Source organism: Frieseomelitta varia, unplaced genomic scaffold (genome assembly GCF_011392965.1).
Source record: "Frieseomelitta varia isolate USP_RPSP 00005682 unplaced genomic scaffold, Fvar_1.2 scaffold_673, whole genome shotgun sequence".
In the NCBI taxonomy this organism is placed as follows: Eukaryota; Metazoa; Arthropoda; class Insecta; order Hymenoptera; family Apidae; genus Frieseomelitta; species Frieseomelitta varia.
Window position 1 is genome coordinate 16562 of NW_025110449.1, and position 19998 is coordinate 36559.

Sequence of the window (19998 nt, forward strand, 5' to 3'; positions counted from 1 at the left end):
TAATGTAGAAAATTCGAAATCTTGAAATATTTCGAGAAACCCGAAACTCAAAGGATTCTCGTGAATCCCCAAATTTTGCAATTGCGTGGTATTTCCGACTCCTGACCTGACCCAATACGGCTCGATCTGAACTTTCGAGCGTTCGCCCACTTCCAATATTAATTTTCTGAATTTTTATCAACTTTTATCAATTTTTTGTGTGAACTCCACCAGCTTCATTTGAAAGTTCTACGATACTATTTTTACTCTGAACGTTCAATATTTATCGCAGGTAGTAGTGTTTTTAATTACGCGTAATTAATTCTGCTACAACGTACCACGCTTTAGAGGATGCAATTAAATTGCAAATTGTTTGTAAAAATCAACTTCCAAGATCATTGTTGTTTAATCAAGATTAAATTCACGCCGACACGTTTTCTGTATATAATAAAACATAATATAATTCTCTGTGACAATATCGTTCGCATTACATCATTCTTATATTTTATACGAATAAATTTGAACATAGTGAAAATTACCAAGTACCAAAACACACATGTATCTCATGATATTACCCTAATATATAATAACCAAAACACACATGTATCTCATAATATAACCCTATGTATATATATATATATATATATATATATAATATAATTGTCGACGTCTCTAACGTTTCACGAAATCCTCAATTTCCAAACAGAATGTGTAATACGCGAATACTGAATTTTCAAATTCTATTCCCAGCCAATCTCATTTCAATCTATTTCCCTTTCATTATCCCAATCGCAAACTATTCACGCAGGAATATCTCTAAAAATCGAAACAATCTCGCCCTCAATCTCAATCACCAAGCTCTTTCTCTCCCAAATTTCAAATATCCCTCCTTTCCTATCGAACGAGAGTGCCGCCTCTTTTCAAAGAGAGAGAGAAAGAGAGAGAGCCTTTCACGCGATAAATATTTATTCCAAATTATTCGAATACAAGCCCGATTCCATTTCGTTCCATTTCATTCTGCTTTCTCCGGCGGAAGTGGTTCGAACAGCGTAGGGTGGAATATTCTTGGGTGGGCAGCGAGCGTTAAAAATTAGATTGGAAATGAAATTGGCCGTGGCCGAATGGCTTTTCTTCCAGGAAACCGGTGGTTTCTTTGTAATCGCGGCCTTAATTGAAATTGGCAACTCGTTTAATCCACCTCTGGTCCGCGATTCGCGTCCGAACGATTAAACACCGCCACGTTTTCGGCCGGAGCATCTGCCCGAACACCGCGGGGAGAGTTTAAACGCACCGATAATTAAAATTAATCTCGCGCGGGAGAGACGCCCGTTGAACGGCCGGAACGATTAGAATTTAACTGACATCGGTGCGCGGGGAACGATTCGTTCGAACAGTCACGTTTTCTTCTTAAGTTCCGATAGGGTGCAGTTTTTCTCGCGAAGAGTAAAAGTGTTTCGTAGAAACGGACGTTCGTTTCTCTGTTCACCGGATTCTTGAACGTTCACCTTTTTATTATTTTTTAACTGTCAGATTTTGAAACTCCCTGTATATCTCACGTTCCCTTGCATTTTTATTGATGGAATTTTCGATAAAAGAGAGTTAGCGAAAGAGGTAAAAAAAAGAAATGCATTTACTGAACAATTTCTCTTTTTACCCTTTTATTTTTCTGAACCAAAAAATATAAGAAATTTACCAAATCTGAAATGGTCTATATCTCACTATAGCTCTCTTCTTACAATATTTCCACAGAGTTAGTGAAAAAGATAGGAAGAGAGAGATAAATAATAAAAATATTAGACAGATTTCCCAGGAATAACCAAAACTTCATTTCTGTATTCTCTGATTATGAATATTTCCTCTTTTTACCCTTTTATTTTTCTGAACCAAAAAGTAAAAGAAATCTACCAAATCTGAAACGGTCTACATCTCACTATAGCTCTCTTCTTACAATATTTCCACAGAGTTGGTGAAAAAGAATAGAGATAAACAATAAAAATATTAGACAGATTTCGTAGGAATAACCAAAACTTCATTTCTGCATTCACTGATCATGAACATTTTTCTCTTTTTACCCTTTTATTTTTTTGAACCAAAAAGTAAAAGAAATCTACCAAATCTGAAACGGTCTACATCTCACTATAGCTCTCTTCTTACAATATTTCCACAGAGTTGGTGAAAAAGAATAGAGATAAACAATAAAAATATTAGACAGATTTCGTAGGAATAACCAAAACTTCATTTCTGCATTCACTGATCATGAACATTTTTCTCTTTTTACCCTTTTATTTTTTTGAACCAAAAAGTAAAAGAAATCTACCAAATCTGAAACGGTCTACATCTCACTATAGCTCTCTTCTTACAATATTTCCACAGAGTTGGTGAAAAAGAATAGAGATAAACAATAAAAATATTAGATAGATTTCGTAGGAATAACCAAAACTTCATTTCTGCATTCACTGATCATGAACATTTTCTCTTTTTACCCTTTTATTTTTTTGAACCAAAAAGTAAAAGAAATCTACCAAATCTGAAACGCTCTACATCTCACTATAGCTCTCTTCTTACAATATTTCCACAGAATTGGTGAAAAAGATAGAAGAGATAAATAATAAAAATATTAGACAGATTTCCCAGGAATAACCAAAACTTCATTTCTGCATTCACTGATCATGAACATTTTCTCTTTTTACCCTTTTATTTCTTTGAACCAAAAAATATAAGAAATCTATCAAATCTGAAACGCTCTATATCTCACTATAGCTCTCTTCTTACAATATTTCCACAGAGTTAGTGAAAAAGATAGGAAGAGAGAGACAAATAATAAAAATATTAGACAGATTTCGTAGGAATAATCAAGAACCTTGTATTATATTACACCGTTCTTGGACAATTCATTTTTCTGGGCTAAAAGCAAACTCTACCTAAAAACTAATACTCTACTGAAACTTCTTTCTTGCATTTTCATCGATACAATTTCTCTTTTTTCCAAGACAGAAGAGAGAAACCAAAGGATAAGGAGAAGAAACCAAAAAAATTGATAAAAAATCGCTAACTTATAGATTGTTCGACTTGCCTGTTTGATCCAACTTTTCCACAAGTCCCTGTCCCACGGGTGGTGAAAGCCGAGATATAAGTGTCTGGTCTCGCGATGGTGACTGTCCTCCTGCTGTTGACTCTGATGACACTGCTGAGTGACCCTTGGAAATCCAGTGATACGCAGCACCAGTTTACCGAGACGTGACGGGGCATAACACACCGCGCCCCCGCCGGCCAGTTCCATCCACTCTGGCCTGGATTCCGGACAGGCTGAAATCAGAATGATTGATTTCGAATTTAGTTACGACCAATTTGACTCGGGCCATCGCCGCGCCGCTACTGTTCCCTCTCGTGAAAATCGAAGGGATGCAAGACCGTGGCTCGGATCGTTCATCATCTTAGCGCCCTGTTATAGACAGCTCGTCGTTCGTCCACGATTTTTATCTAACCATCTAAACAGAATCAACGAAAATTGAATCGCGAATGGTGTAAAATCCATCTATAGCGAAATTATTTCTGTACGTACGATCTTATCACGGGGAATGAATTTTTCTCCAAACGAATTTTTAATTTTTAATCTCAGTTACAGCAAAGAGATTTAATTTAATTTCATTTCACCTTTTACTCGCGTCGTGGCAATTTTTAGCAAATTTAGCAAAGATTGCACGTTTACTTTTGCAACGGTTTTCGCGAATGGAAGTAGATTTTTCATAGGGAATCAAAGGGTCAGGACAGTTTGAAATTTTCAAGAAAAATCGATTTTTGTTGTTTTGTTTTAAATAGTAGCTTGAAATCTTAGAAATAAGATACGAAAGATCCTAGCTTTTGAAACGAGTTACTTTGAGATATAATAATAAATCCGCGGATGCAGAATAATTGAATTTGTATCACTGTTTACAGCTTTAAGCAGTATTATAAAGTGTAGATCGTGTGATTCGAATATTACTTTTGGTGAATCGAATATTAGGGGACTTGGATTCAGTTTAGTTGTGAATTGTAAGAACTGTGAGCTGTAATATATAAGTAAAAAAAAGTAAGTAAAGGATACATATGAAAAATGACGTTCTGAAACTTTAAACGCGTTTTTCTCGAAACTCGGTTTTTCGAAACGGTGTGCAAGATATCTCGGAATTTAACCAACCGATTACAGTGAAACTTGGTGCGTATCATTAGCGTAACATTTACTAGGGATTGACGATCGAACATTTTTTAATTTTTAACAATTTCGCGAAATATAAACAAAAAAACGTAGAAATTTTTGGCACAAATTCGATATATCAAAAACAAATAGCTGCTGTTTTCATAATTTTCACAGAAACGAAAATGTTGGATCGTCGATTCCTAGAGAATATTGAACATTTCTTGCCTTTTTGTTGCAACTGATCCTGTTTGGTTGCAATCATGCACACCGATAGGCAATGCAAAAGAAAAATTATGTAAAAGGATGCCGTTAAATAGTTAAATAAAAGCTTCTAGTGTTGCTTTTTACAGTTCCTAATTTATTAAAATAAACTACAAAAGCTCACGTCAATCACATATGTACTTTTTCCTTACTAGCCCTCCAAAGAATTCGTAATTTCTAGGCCCCGTCAAACTGTCCTGCCCCCTTAACCGTCCAAGGCCGTGAAGAGAAGATCCACCTACAGCGAACCTGACCGATAATTCCTCTTTTCAACGAATCCACGAATGTATTTCCATCTGCAAAATCACGAAATCGCGTGTGATCTAATATTTTGCTAATATATTTCTGCTTGATCCTGGCAATCGGGACGCTGGTCGTTGAAGCGAGAGCGCACTCGTAGCGGCATAAAACGAGCGACCGGCCCGGACACTTCTGGAAAAACCCTCGTCCTCGATCGGGGCGCGTTAGCACGCGAAACGGCGAGCAGTTAGCCACTCTGCGAGCGATAAATTCCCGAGGATCAACAGTTCTGTCGGCTTTTTGACAGTGACAAACGCAGCCGGGCCGCGTCATCTAATTACACGGTGCCACAAGTGGCAGCTGTCCATCGAGGTTCCGGAGCCGAGAGGTCGAGGCCGTGCCCGCTCGCTTTAAATCCGTCCGCGTTCGTTTCACGCCTAACGCGACTCGCGGTTCGAACCGGTTCCCTCTCCTGCCGGTGATCGGGAAAACATCGATGCAAATCGGATTTTATTTGCCAGCCGGCCGCGAGATTCGATCCGCGTGGATCGCGACACGACCGCCCTCCGCATCGAATAATAACAGCCTGCGTTACGAATCACCGTTTCCACCGTACGATGTCGCGGTAATAGATGGCTGAATTTCGCCGATCGAGTTATCGAGTTCTTGCGGGACGATGATCGATGGAACGGCGGGGCGGATTGAGCGTCAGTGTTCGCGCGAAGAAGTACAGTTCACTGTAGATAACTGGGTAATATAGTATATAATATAATGTACAGCATTTGTAGTATTTATATAATATAATATACAGTATTTATATATAATATCTATAATGTAATATAATATACCACCATATAATATAGCATTTATAGTATTTTATATTAATAGCATTAATATTGTATTAATACTATTGGTAGTATTATAGTATTAAGATAATATTAATATAATACAGTATTTATAGTATTTGTATATAATATCTAACTCTATAATATAACCCACTATATAATAGTATTTATAGTGTTTTATATTAATATTAATATTAAAGTATTAATATTAATACTAGTATTTTATATTAATGTTAATATAAAAGTATTAATATTGTATTAATGATATGGGAGTATTATAGTATAAATACAATACAGTATTTATAGTATTTGTATATAATATCTAAATCTATAATGTAACCCACCATATAATATAGCATTTATAGTATTTTATATTAATAGCATTAATATTGTATTAATATTATTGGTAGTATTATAGTATTAAAATAATATTAATATAATACAGTATTTATAATATTTATATATAATATATAACTCTATAATATAACCCACTATATAATAGTATTTATAGTGTTTTATATTAATATTAATATTAAAGTATTAATATTAATACTAGTATTTTATATTTATGTTAATATAAAAGTATTAATATTATATTAATGATATGGGAGTATTATAGTATTAATACAATACATTATTCATAGTATTTATATATAATACTTAAATCTATAATATAACCCACCATATAATATAGTATTTTATAATAATAGCATTAATATTGTATTAATATTAATGGTAGTATTATAGTATTAATATAATATTAATGTAATACAGTATTTATAGCATTTATATATAATATCTAAATCTATAATATAACCCACTATGTAACATAGTATTTATAGTAATATTAGTAGAGTTAATATTGCATTAATAATAATGGTAGAATTATAGTATTACTATAATACAGTATTTTTAGTATTTATATATAAATCTATAATATAACCCACTATATACATAGTATTTATAGTATTTTATGTTAATAGTATTAATATTGTATTAATAATATTGGTCGTATTATAGTATTAATATAATACAGTACTTATAGTATTTATATATAATATCTAAATCTATAATACAACCCACTATATACATAGTATTATAGTATTTTATGTTATAGTATTTATAGTATTTTATGTTATTATTAATAATATTGGTATTATTAGTAGGTAGTATTGGTATTAATAATATTGGTAGTATTATAGTATTAATATTATAGTATAATACAGTATATAGTATAATACAGTATTTATAGTATTTCATATGAATAGTTCTACTATTGTATTAATATTAGTAATATTATTAATACTAGTAATATTGTATTAATATTAGTAATATTATAGTATTAATATAATATTAATATAGTACTTATAGTATTTATAGTATTTATATAATATTTATGTAATATTTATTAACTGAATGATCTTTATGCAATTTCATAATAATGGATTATATAATAATAATAATAATAGTATATATAATATAATATTATATATGTATGTAATATATATAAATATATAATATAACTAAAACTATAAAGAGTCAACGGCCAAAGTGTTCGTCTCCATGAAAGGAAGAAAAAGAAAAAGCACGTTCAAATGTATTTCACGACTGAGAACTTCATTCCATCTTACATTATGAGTCTCCTTCGTTACGGTGAATTCAAAACTCCTCCTAGGGAACGATAGCTCTCATTTTCGAATCGTTATTTTCTGGGTATTTGCGTCGTAACGGGATGCCCGATACAATTTCATCTCGTACCAAGCACACTCAACGTCTATGTATATTCATTAGAGTTTTCGTACATGCACGAGAGCGCGATATCATATTTTACGGGGGGGCAGTCCTTGCGGGACAGCGCGTTCCACCGATTCGCTCGGGGAGAGAATTAATAATTGCCGGGTGATTCGCTTGCCACGCGAAAACAATTGCACGCTAATGTGTATATACGACCGTTTGTCCGATAATATTATCCTCCGGGGAGCAATTGCTTACGAAAGTAATCTCCGTAGACTCGTGTAATTCGATAATATCGTCGTTTGGAGATGGCTTGCCTGTTGGATTATTTCATTTCAAATGGTAAAATTTCTTTCTAGATTAACCCCACTGTTCTTCCAAGTGGACCCTACATTTTAATATATTTTAATGCTGCATATTTATTATGCATTATACTTACTATACATATATATTAATATTATTATATTATTATATATAAATTATAATATATTAAAATAATATATAATGTATATAAATTATAATATTAATATATTATTGGTAGTATTATAGTATTAATATATATAAATTATAATATATTATTGGTAGTATTATGGTATTATATAATATATATAGTAGTATTATACAATATATATAAATTATAATATATTATTATATATAAATTATGTTATTATTATTATATATATTATATAATATATTTTAACGCTGCATATTTATTATATAATGTAGTATAATTTAACATATTTCAGTATTATACATCTTTATATTATCCAGATAATATATTTCAAGCCAGTTAAAGCCGGCGTAGAGATCACTTTCGCAATAATCACTATTAAACATACATAGGTAGTTTCTAAATATTTAATTTTAGCAAGCATTTAGTTTTTAAATTAATATAATTTTCGTTTCCTATGGATTTAATTTTAATGAATATTTAATTTACTAAATTTAATATTACTTTAACTAATTTGTACATATCCCGCGCTTTATATGAACATGGCGTAGATATTATTAAAGTACAAGTAATTTCTAAACGTTTAGTTTCAGTGTTTAATACAATTTTACTAACGTTGCGTGTATTTCCTATACACAGAACGCAGTATGTATACGTGTTACTAAAATACGGGTATACCTTTAAAAATATTTAATTTCGATATGATTTCACCGACCTTTGTTTTGCATTCTATATTATTTCTTTCTAACGAAAGAAAATGTGACAAAGAAGCGAAAAAAGACAACAAAGCTCGAGTCGACGTTTTCCAATTAATATTACTTTTCCTTTCTTTCTCACGCAATTGAAATTCCTTCGTTCAATATTATGACATTCACCGCAGCTCAAACTGATTGTTTGAATTTGAATATACACGTCGCGTGTAATTAGTTTGATCAAGATTTTAACTCGCATGCTTTCAGCGAGCAATTCGTAATTCTAGCAAGATCGGTGGCGAATTGAATAATTGAACAAAAAGCGACCGAGCAGAATGCTTTCCCGCGGAAGAGGAAAAGGGTACAAATAGAACGAAACGTACAATACCGGAACGAATATTTTTCTACGTAACGTTCACGTAGTTTCTGTTCGACTAGCGTCGGCGACACAGATTTTCCCATTGAATTTCTTTCTCGTAATATTATTGAACGAGCATCGTTTAACAAATGGCGAGCGTCTACAATCGCGCGGACGCGGCGTGAGATAAAAAGCGGGGCAAATCGGGGACGCGGGCAATTAAAACTTGTCGAAAAGCTTTTTAGAGCAAGAGGGGTGGTCGACGCTTTGGCTCATTATTAAACAATCGCGTAAACTTTCTCTTACAATGCTAATGTCGAATAGCGACTGGCTCGAACAAAGAGGTGCGTTTCTTTTTTTTTTTTTTTCTTCTCGTTTTTGTAAAAGACGAACGAGGAGTATCATTAAAATTAATTGTTAACTCGCATGTCAAGTGGACAAAAGAAAATTTATACACTGTAGTGTGTATATGTATCCTTTGCTACGATAGTAATTTACTTTCAGACATATATACGTTATATTCTTATATCTTTCTATTTACATATAAAAAGAAGAAGAAAATTTTACTTTATTAATAAAAAAAAAAAAATAAAAATTAAATTTTATTATAAAAGATTTTATAATTTAGATTTTAAGGTTTAAAGCTTTGTTAGAGAGTTATAAACAAATGTTGTGTCTATGAAATAGAGAGCATTTTTTCTTTACCATTTCATATCTAATTATGGTGTATTTTAAAAAGCAAACGATTTATTCAACAGCAGTAACTTCGTGCAGAGAATTAAAAACGTAACTTTGTCGAAATACTCGGGAACTTTATAATGTTATTCATATTATTATAATTAATGATACGAAATAGTTAGCACAAGAAAGATATATACACTGAATTGTAATGGAAAATACGTCGCTATTTACATATTTACGTATATAAAATATTTGTACATGGCATGTAACAAAGCTAAATTTGGTGTCAAATTTTACATAACATTCTGTTCTTCTTTTTATGCAGAGATTAAGTTTGGAACACTCTGTACATGACTTTTCGATTCTCAAAGTTTCGCATTGTTATTGGAAAATTGCTACCGTGCTACGTTACTTTTTTGTGAACTGCAGATTTTGTTAATTCTGCATCCTCTGTTTTCGCAGAAAACTGGGTATTATTCTTAAAGAAAAAAAAAAAAAAAGAAGAAAGAAAAAATTCAAAATTTCAGCAACTTTCCGAAATATCGATATTAATTTCGACAAAAATTATGTTGCAAAGTCTGCAGAGCCGGCATCCGCGTCAAACTTAACCTAAACCTTAAACAGGAAGGAAGATTATTCCATCAGCGTCCGAAACGTTCAAATCCTGACGCGTCCCACATTCTCCACGGCAAATATTGATAGATCCCCCGAAAACTCGCAGGTGCCTTCGGCAGTTGCGATCAAAGGGCCACGTGGCCGTCTCTAAATCCATCTTTTCCGCGGTGTTGCGCGTAATTTCAAGGGGGACGCGCGGAGTTTCGGGGGACAGTTCGAGGATCTCCCTCGGGGAGATCGGTGAGGCTTGATTAAACTGCCGGTAACAGGTGTTCGCCATCGACGAACGTGTTGAAACCAGCAGCCCGATTCCGTCGCGTCACTCTCTCGACTTCCGGCCGGACCGCGCCACCAACTTATTTGCCTTCCGGCTCGCGCTGGCCGCAAACGCCTCCTCCGTGACTTTCCACCGATCATTTTCACGCCTCGTCGCTCACCTTTAGCTTTGAAGTTCGTTTCGTTTAATTAGCCTGCTCCTAGCTACTCGATCTTCACTTCGGCTCTTACACGTCGACGTCGAGTTTTTAATTTACATTTCGAGCAAAGTGGAGTCAGTCGAATTCAAGCACGGTAAAGTATTTTTGAACGCTTGCACTGGCAAGTGTTACGTTTAATTTAATTTCGACGTACGGATGGAAAAATTGTTATTTGAAGTGATGTAAAGAGAGATCGTCAGAGAGCGAATAATAAGTGTAAAGAAACACTTTTATTGTTTATTGTTTGTCAATGATAATCTATTTTCAACAGCTTGAAGTCAATGTATCGAAATTTATTTAACGGGATACAGTTGTCCGTAATTTTCGAACTTTTATTTGCCAGAAATATTCAAAATATTTCTAATAAATACCCGATGCTTTGTAAAATCTGTAACAAACTTTCTCAATACGATTAGAAACACGCGTTTTAAAATACTCTAATAAACAGTTGATATTTGAAACAATTGATTTAAAATAAATAGTTTGTTCAAAATATTTCTGATAAATGCTTTATAAAATCTGTAACAAACTTTCTCAATGTAATTAGAAACACGTGTTTTAAAATATTCTAATAAACAGCTGATATTTAAAATAGTTAATTGAAAATAATTTCTAATAAATACCCGATGCTTTATAAATTGTGATGCTCTGTAAAAACTTTCTCAATGCGATTAGAAACACGCGTTTTAAAATAAACAGCTGATATTTGAAACAACTGATTTAAAATAGTTTATTCAAAATATTTCTAATAAATACTGCTATAAAATTTATAAAATTATAAAACGCAAGGAAAAATCGATATGATGTGCATTTGTGGTAAAAATATGTGTGCCAGTGAGAGAAGCAGTTCGAGTGTACAAAGATAATATAGATAAATCTACACGTAAAACTTGAATTTTCAACGTCGTGTTCTCTTATGCATCTGAACGTATTTTTTTCAATTACGCGATACAAATAAATAAATAAAAAAAAAAAAAAAGAAATATATAGTTCTACGAAGAGAATCATACCGAAGAGAATCATACCAGCGAGTTTCAAAAAAGAAAGCGACGAATTATTGTATACGGTTATGGTCCGCTATCAGTTGCCAGCGCAAGTGGTTAACCTCCAAAATTGTAATATTTTCTCCGTTTTCAGTATATTTAAGTATAGCCCAGGCAAAACAAATAATAAATTTATTGCTTCTCAGTAATTTCTATCCAGCGACGTCATGCCGACGAGCTCAAAAGAGAATGTAAGCGACGAATTATCGTATATCGGCTCGGTCACTCGTTATAGTCCGCTATCAGTTGCAAGTGGTTAACCTCCAAAATTGTAATATTTTCTCCGTTTTCAGTATATTTCAGTATAACCCAGGCAAAACAAGTAATAAATTTATTGCTTCTCAGTAATTTCTATCCAGCGGCGTCACGCCGACGAGCTCAAAAGAGAATGTAAGCGACGAATTGCCGTATATCGGCTCGGTCACTCGTTATGGTCCGCAATGCCACCCAGTTGCCCAACGCGAGCGGTTAAAGAGAGACCTCTGCCCCGGTGCAACGAACGGGACAGGCCGCGTACAGAACAATCGGACGGCCGTGTAAATATTCATCGGACGATTTAAATTCATAACTTTCGACGGAAATCGACCGTGTCGCCTTTTATTTTTCCTTTGGACGCGTGTACACCACGCGCGGCTCGTCTGTTAGACGCGCAAACGCGAGGATAATTGAATCCCTCCTCCTCCCGAGGGGGGGGGGGAGGGAAAATGAAATTTTTCGTTTCTCTTTGCTCCAAGTAAAGTCTACTATCGTTGTTTCGCACTGTATCGAAGGTGTTTTTTCTTTTTTTTTTGTTTCTTTTTTTTTCACTCTGCTCGGTAGCTTTTATCTTTCAACCGCGAGAATTGCGCCTGTTTAATCATCGATGCCCCACGTTTCGCTCACGTTCGCCACGATCCATTTTCAGCCGGGATTGGAATAAAAATTCATTCAAGTACGCGATTGCTGAACTCGCGAGAGGAGAGATAATATCGCGCGCGGTTTAATTACGGGGAGTGGGATGGGGGAGGGGGAGGGGGGAGGCGAAACAAAATTTCGTTTGCTGTCTTTAATTGTTACGACTAGCATAAAAACTAATTTGAATCTCGGGCACGAGCAATCCGTACGAATTTATACGGCACGCTAGAACTAGTTACCGACGGAGCGAGTCGCGCGGTAATTCAAGCTCTCTTTCCTCCGCGGTTCAATGAATTTAAGCGCGCCGCTTCGAGGGATCAAACTTTTTGATGGCGAACGAAAATTTCGGCAAGTTAAAAAGGAAGATACTCTCGAGACACTACGAAGTACTCTTTTTTCTTTTTTTTTTACATCTGTGTAACGTGTACTCCATTACGCGAATATTATACTGAGTAACTTGCGATTAATTACGCGTGTTAAAGCACGATTAATTTATGCTTTCACGTGAAAATTCATATTTTTATTCGTCGTCTCTGATAAATAGTAGAAATGTTTCGTGAAACCTGTACGAGAAACACATGTTTTAAAATACTCTAATAAACAGCTGATATTTAAAATAGTTAATTTAAAATATTTCTAATAAATACTTGATGCTTTATAAAATCTATATAAACTTTCTCAATGTGATTAGAAACACATGTTTTAAAATACTCTAATAAACAGCTGATATTTAGAACAGTTGATTCAAAATATTTTTAATAATTACTTGATGCTTTATAAAATTTGTATAAACTTTTTCAATGTGATTAGAAACACATGTTTTAAAATACTCTAATAAACAGCTGATATTTAAAATAGTTAATTTAAAGTACTTCTAATAATTACTTGATGCTTTATAAAATCTGTACAAACTTTCTCTATGTGATTAGAAACACATACTTTAATAAACAACTGATTTAAAATAAATAACTGGTGCTTTATATAATCTGTATCAATTCAATGTGATTAGAAATACTACATGTTTCAATCGTTTTAAAATTTCAACAATATCATCATTCTTTAACATTTGTCCTCCTTATCCATATCTTCCTTTCTAACACTATTGATTTAATATTGCTGTTGACGCGTATGTGAAAATTTCAGCAACGTGAAGGTGTATTGCAATTGGCCAGAGAGGGACTGGTAACGTAGAAAAATGGCACAAGTAAACGTGTCACATTTCCGTTTCCAGAAAGATTAAATTATGCCTCATCTCTCGTGCCATTTTTCTTCTCGCAGTTATTCGTCTCGAGAAACAATGCTTCTTTCACGTTCGACTTCTCAGATGAAAAGAAAATCATATATAATAAGAAATTTCGCTCGTTTACTCTTTTCTATAAATTCTTTGTTACACAACGATGGTGTAAGAATTCTCGAATCGATTTATAAGTCGAGTTATTATGCACGAAGAAGGTAATACGACAGATCTGTCAAGTGAAAGTCTCAACACATTCGTCTCGAAAACAGCTAGCGAGACAAAAGTTCTCGTTTTCCCATTTCCCAGGCGACGTGCGAGTTCGATCGACATTCGCGATAATTCTCAATGGAATAAAAACACCGGCATCGCGTCGATCCGACTTCGGATCCGTTGATGGACGAGTGAAAAAAAAAAAAAAAAACACGGGGACGATTTTCAATCGGGGGAGGGGCGGGACTGGACGCTTTCAAGCGAGATCAAAGCGATATTTACAAAGGTATTTTGCACCTTTTTATCCGTATCGGAGGCCATTTGCTGGCCTATATCGGCCGGTGACGACCGACGACAACCACCGCGAATTCATACGAAACGGCCATTCATTCCGACATTTTTATCAAACGACGACCAAGTTGAATGTCGCTTTTGCCTGGAACGTGCCCGGAATCAAACGATCGGCCGCTCCTCGACGATCAGCTTTTCGTTCGATATTTCCCGAAGCTGTAAAATGGAAATGCACAATACCATGGAAAACAGACGCGTTCTCTCTCTTTCTCTCTCTCTCTCTCTCTCTTTCTCTTTCGAACGCTCCTTTCCAAGACTCTGTTCAATCATTCACGTCGTTTCAGCTTTTGTCTTGCTGTCGTTCGTGTCGCTTCTTCTTTCTATTATTTTCTATCATTTCGAGCTTTCTACCATTTCTATCATTTCAACTGTTGTCGCAGTTGTTTCTTGATTTTCTAGTCATCGTCAGTGCGGAGAATCCAGTAGTCGTTCAACTTTTATATTTATTTAAATCGATATTTTTGTGACTCTCAACTTCACGAATCCTTCTCATTCCTTTTGTTATCTCGAGCAATCGATTTCGAAAATTTATAGAACAATGCTAGTTGCTTCTCGGTTTTCTAGTCGAACAGGACGAGGATCGTCAATCTGTGTCGTTCAATTTCTCTATCTATTTAACTCTTTCTCTCGTTTCGCCTCGAAAGCTCGATTTCCAAAACTCGATCATCCGCGTCGTTTCAGCTTCTTCTTATCGTCGTTCGTAGCTTTTCTTCCATTTTCTTTCCTTTTACTACTTCACAGCTTTGTGCGACGCTATTGCTGTCATGGTTGTCCTTTGGTATTTCTAGTCGAACAGATCATCGATCTAGAAGATCTATTTTTTAGAGATCGATTTCTGCAGTTACTTAATTCTACTGTCTCTTCATTTCTTTTCTTTATCTTCTTCTTTTGCTTGCGTATTTTTTTTTAAAGCAACAGTTCCAGATTACTTGAATTTAAATTAATATCGTTTCAATTTCTTCTTCTTTTCTTATTCAGTTATTCCAATTTTGTGAGCTCAATATTTTTTTCTGCAGTTACTTAATTCTACTGTCTCTTCATTTGTTTCTTTCCTTTATCTTCTTCTTTGCTTGCGTAATTCTTTTTTTTAAAGCAACAGTTCCGGATTACTTGAATTTAAATTAATATCGTTTCAATTTCTTCTTCTTTTCTTATTGAATTATTCCAATTTTGTGAGCTCAATATTTTTTTCTGCAATTACTCAATTCTACTGTCTCTTCATTTGTTTCTTTCCTTTATCTTCTTCGTTTGCTTGCGTATTTTTTTTTAAAGCAACAGTTCCAGATTACTTGAATTTAAATTAATATCGTTTCAATTTCTTCTTCTTTTCTTATTCAGTTATTCCAATTTTGTGAGCTCAATATTTTTTTCTGCAGTTACTTAATTCTACTGTCTCTTCATTTGTTTCTTTCCTTTATCTTCTTCTTTGCTTGCGTAATTCTTTTTTTTAAAGCAACAGTTCCGGATTACTTGAATTTAAATTAATATCGTTTCAATTTCTTCTTCTCTTCTTATTGAGTTATTTCAATTTTATCAGGTCAATATTGTTTCGATTAAGTACCAAGTTTCATTCCAACTCGAAGTGATTTCTAATTATTTGATGCTGAAGTGACGATAAATTGCTTGAAACTGTCTCGATTATTTCTTCAATTTGAAAATTTTTTCAATTCAGAAGCACTGTCAGATCGCTTCAGTTCGATGTGGCCTCAAGTTACTCCTCAATAACTCGTAGTCATATTCCAAATTGAACTACCATTAAATCACATCAATCCAACCTAGTTTCTAGTTATTTAAGCTCGAAATTACATCAAATCGTCTCGTATCGAAATATTTCGATTCTAATTACATCCATTCAAATCAATTCACTTCAAACTCAAGTTCGTACAATTCTGCAGCAGTTTCACAATAATATCGCAAATTTCAAATTAATTCTCCTTCGACTCGAACACTCTGTGCCTCGTCATTGATTTTCAAAATCGATTTCAACCGATCTCACTTTATTTCGAATCACTCCAGATTATTTCAATTCGAGTTATCCGAATAATTCCAACTTTCTTACCAACTTTGGACAGTATCGTTCTATTTTTCTTATTTACTCAATTTTTCTTCTCCTCTCCTCTTCACTTCTTCTTCTTCTTCTTTTTCCCTCTCCCTCTCTTGTTTTTTTCTTTCTTTCAGGTTTTCGCGTTTTTCGTACATTCGGAGATAGACTGGCGAACATTGGGAAAGTTGCCGACCGATTAATTCCGAACAGGACACTTCGTTTTTCGCCAGTTTCATTCCGTGGCGGGTGCATTGTTTTTTGCACGGTGCAATTTACGATCGACAGGCGCGAGCCCTGTCCCCCTTTGTGACGGGCGCGACTATCGATTTTAACGGTCGCGACGCGATTAGCCTCCTCCTCCTCCTCCTCTTTCTCGCGCGTGATCCACCGTGGATTATCACGACACGATCCACGTCCATGTCGAATTTTTCAACGATCGCTGCTTCGATCTGTTAATGAGAAACGCGATCCTACGAAAGCTGCTTCGCGCTTTCATTTGTCGCGTATTGACAAAGAGATTTGCAAAGAGATATGTAGCTCTAAAACAGGTTTTTATAAACTAAGTTTTCCTTTAGATACTTTAACATACTATTATATCATATTATTATTTAGATAATTTATAATATACACTTTAGATAATTTATACTATACTTAATATATTATTATATTACTACATTAATATATTATTATATTTAGATAATTTATACTATACTTAATATATTATTATATTACTACATTAATATATTATTATATTTAGATAATTTATACTATACTTAATATATTATTATATTACTACATTAATATATTATTATATTTAGATAATTTATACTATACTTAATATATTATTATATTACTACATTAATATATTATTATATTTAGATAATTTATACTATACTTTAATATATTATTATATTATATTATTTATAATGTAATAGCATGTTAAATTTGTATAATAGCATATATAATATATAATATAAAAATTTGTGTAATAGCATATATAATACATAATATAAAAATTTGTATAATGGTATATATAATATAAATATTATAATTTATAGTATACCTTAACCTGCTATTATATTATATTATTATTTAGATAATTTATAATATACTTTAACATACTAGGATATTATACACTTTAGATAATTTATAGTATACTTTAACATACTATTATATTATATACTTTAGATAATTCATACTATATTTTAATATATTATTATATTATATTATTTATAATGTAATAGTATGTTAAATTTGTATAATAGTATATATAATATATAATATAAAAATTTGTATAATAGTATATATAATATAAAAGTTTGTATAATAGTGTATATAATATAATAGTATGTTATAATTTATAGTATACATTAACCTGCTATTATATTATATTATTATTTAGATAATTTATAATATAATTTAACATACAATTATATTATATACTCTAGATAATTTATAATATATTTTAACATACTATTATATTGTATACTTTAGATAATTTATAATATACTTTAACATACTATTACATTATATATTTCAGATAATTTATAATATACTTTAACATACTATTATATTAAAATAAGTTTTCCTTTAGATACTTTAACATATGTAGTATTATATTATATACTTTAGATAATTTAAAACCACTTGTGCTGGCAACTGGTGACCAAAACGTATACAATAATTCGTCGCTTTCTTTTTGTACTCGTCGATATTATATGATATCATTGGATAGACTGAGAAGTAATAAATTTATTATTTGTCATTGCCTGGGTTATACTTAAATATATAATACTATAAATAATACTTAAATAAATATAAATAATATAATAATAACAATAATGATAAATATATAATACAATAATACTATAAAAATGATGAAGTACTGCAATTTTGGAACAAAAAATTCTCGACGTGCGTGGCAAGAGATTAAGATGAGACCAAGCTCATTTCTTAAAAGCGACAATTTTTCATCATTATATTGATCCAATTGTGCTATATTATCCAATTAACATAGGAATTAAGTATGACGAAATGTATAATGCAATAAGTCGTGCTGTTCAATATCATTTCTTCCATCATATCGGGCATTCAACGCGGTCGATCCGGACGTTTGAAACCATAATTGCACGTCACCGCGGTAAATCCTTTGGTGGAGAAGGAATTCTTGATCCGCGGAACGTACTCGACAGTGGTGACAGAATCGTTTCGCCGTGAGGATAAAGGACAGGACGTAGATAAATCATGGTGTTTCGTGGACAGGATACTAGGGATAGCAGGATGGAATCGAGCCTGGATATTTTCATTTCACCCTGAACTGACGTGTTTTTATCTTCTTTTATCTTCTTGGAGGAAACTTGCGGACGTTCGCGTGAAAGTAACGATGAGAGAAGCGATCGCGAAAAATGTTACGGCGTGACGGTCGTTGAAATAACAGAATTCAGTGTCTCTCTTTCACGGGTCATCAATTGAAATGAACTGGCCGGTCCGATGGGAGATTTACCAATCAGTTTCTTTCGGTTCCAAATTATTTTAAGTGACTGTGAAGGATAATTTAACGAGTTATACTTTATACAGTTTCATTTATCAATTTAATCTTAATTTTATTAATTTAATAAAATTTAATTAATTTAATCTTAATTTTATTGATTTAATAATATTATTATTATATTACTATTATTATTATTGTTTTAATAAAATTTTCAATTTTAATATTATTATTATTATATTATAATTATAATTATTATTATCATTATTGATTTAATAAAATTTTTATATTAAATTTAATTTTAATATTATTATTATATTATTATTATTATTATTATTATTATTATTATTATTATTGATTTAATAAAATTTTTAATTTTATTTTATTGATTTAATAAAATTATTAATTTAATCTTAATTTTATTGATTTAATAAAATTATCAATTTAATCTCAATTTTATTGATTTAATAAAATTATCAATCTAATCTTAATTTTATGGATTTAATAAAATTATGAATTTAATCTCAATTTTATTGATTTAATAAAATTATCAATCTAATCTTAATTTTATGGATTTAATAAAATTATGAATTTAATCTCAATTTTATTGATTTAATAAAATTATCAATCTAATCTTAATTTTATGGATTTAATAAAATTATGAATTTAATCTCAATTTTATTGATTTAATAAAATTATCAATCTAATCTTAATTTTATGGATTTAATAAAATTATGAATTTAATCTCAATTTTATTGATTTAATAAAATTATTAATTTAATCTCAATTTTATTGATTTAACAAAAGAATAAGAGTCACTTTAACTTGATTTATTCGTTACTATTACTCGTTTTACTATTGATCATTGAAAAGATACACACTCCAGAAATTTTTTGAATTTTGAACTAGACAATTCCATTCGAACTAGAAATAATCTACGAACGATATAGAGAAATTCCTTCTGAAACTTTCGAAATTCTCAGATGGACGATTCTCAGAAATTTTGGAGAATACTGAAACGAGATGATTGAAAAAATATATTTCAACGTATCATAGAAATTCCTTCTAAAACTTTTTAAATTCTGAGATGAACGAATTCTCTTGGTCTGAAGGAAGAGTACTGTAACGAGAGACAGCCGTCGAAAAAATATAATCACAAAAATCACTTCGCGATACTTTTGATGAAACCAACGATTAAAGTTCGCCAGTGCGAGACGACACG

General features: G+C 32.2%; 1 protein-coding gene across 1 annotated transcript in view; it reads right to left on the bottom strand.

The window, feature by feature from the left end:
- Window positions 1-3032: 3032 nt before the first annotated feature.
- LOC122535115 overlaps window positions 3033-19998 on the bottom strand; it is a gene marked incomplete at its 3' end in the record, with an annotated part of 83422 nt that continues 66456 nt past the window's right edge. Inside the window, exon 4 of the mRNA XM_043666339.1 lies at window positions 3033-3285. Coding sequence (XP_043522274.1) covers window positions 3033-3285 — 253 coding nt within the window. The remainder of the gene's footprint in view (window positions 3286-19998) is intronic.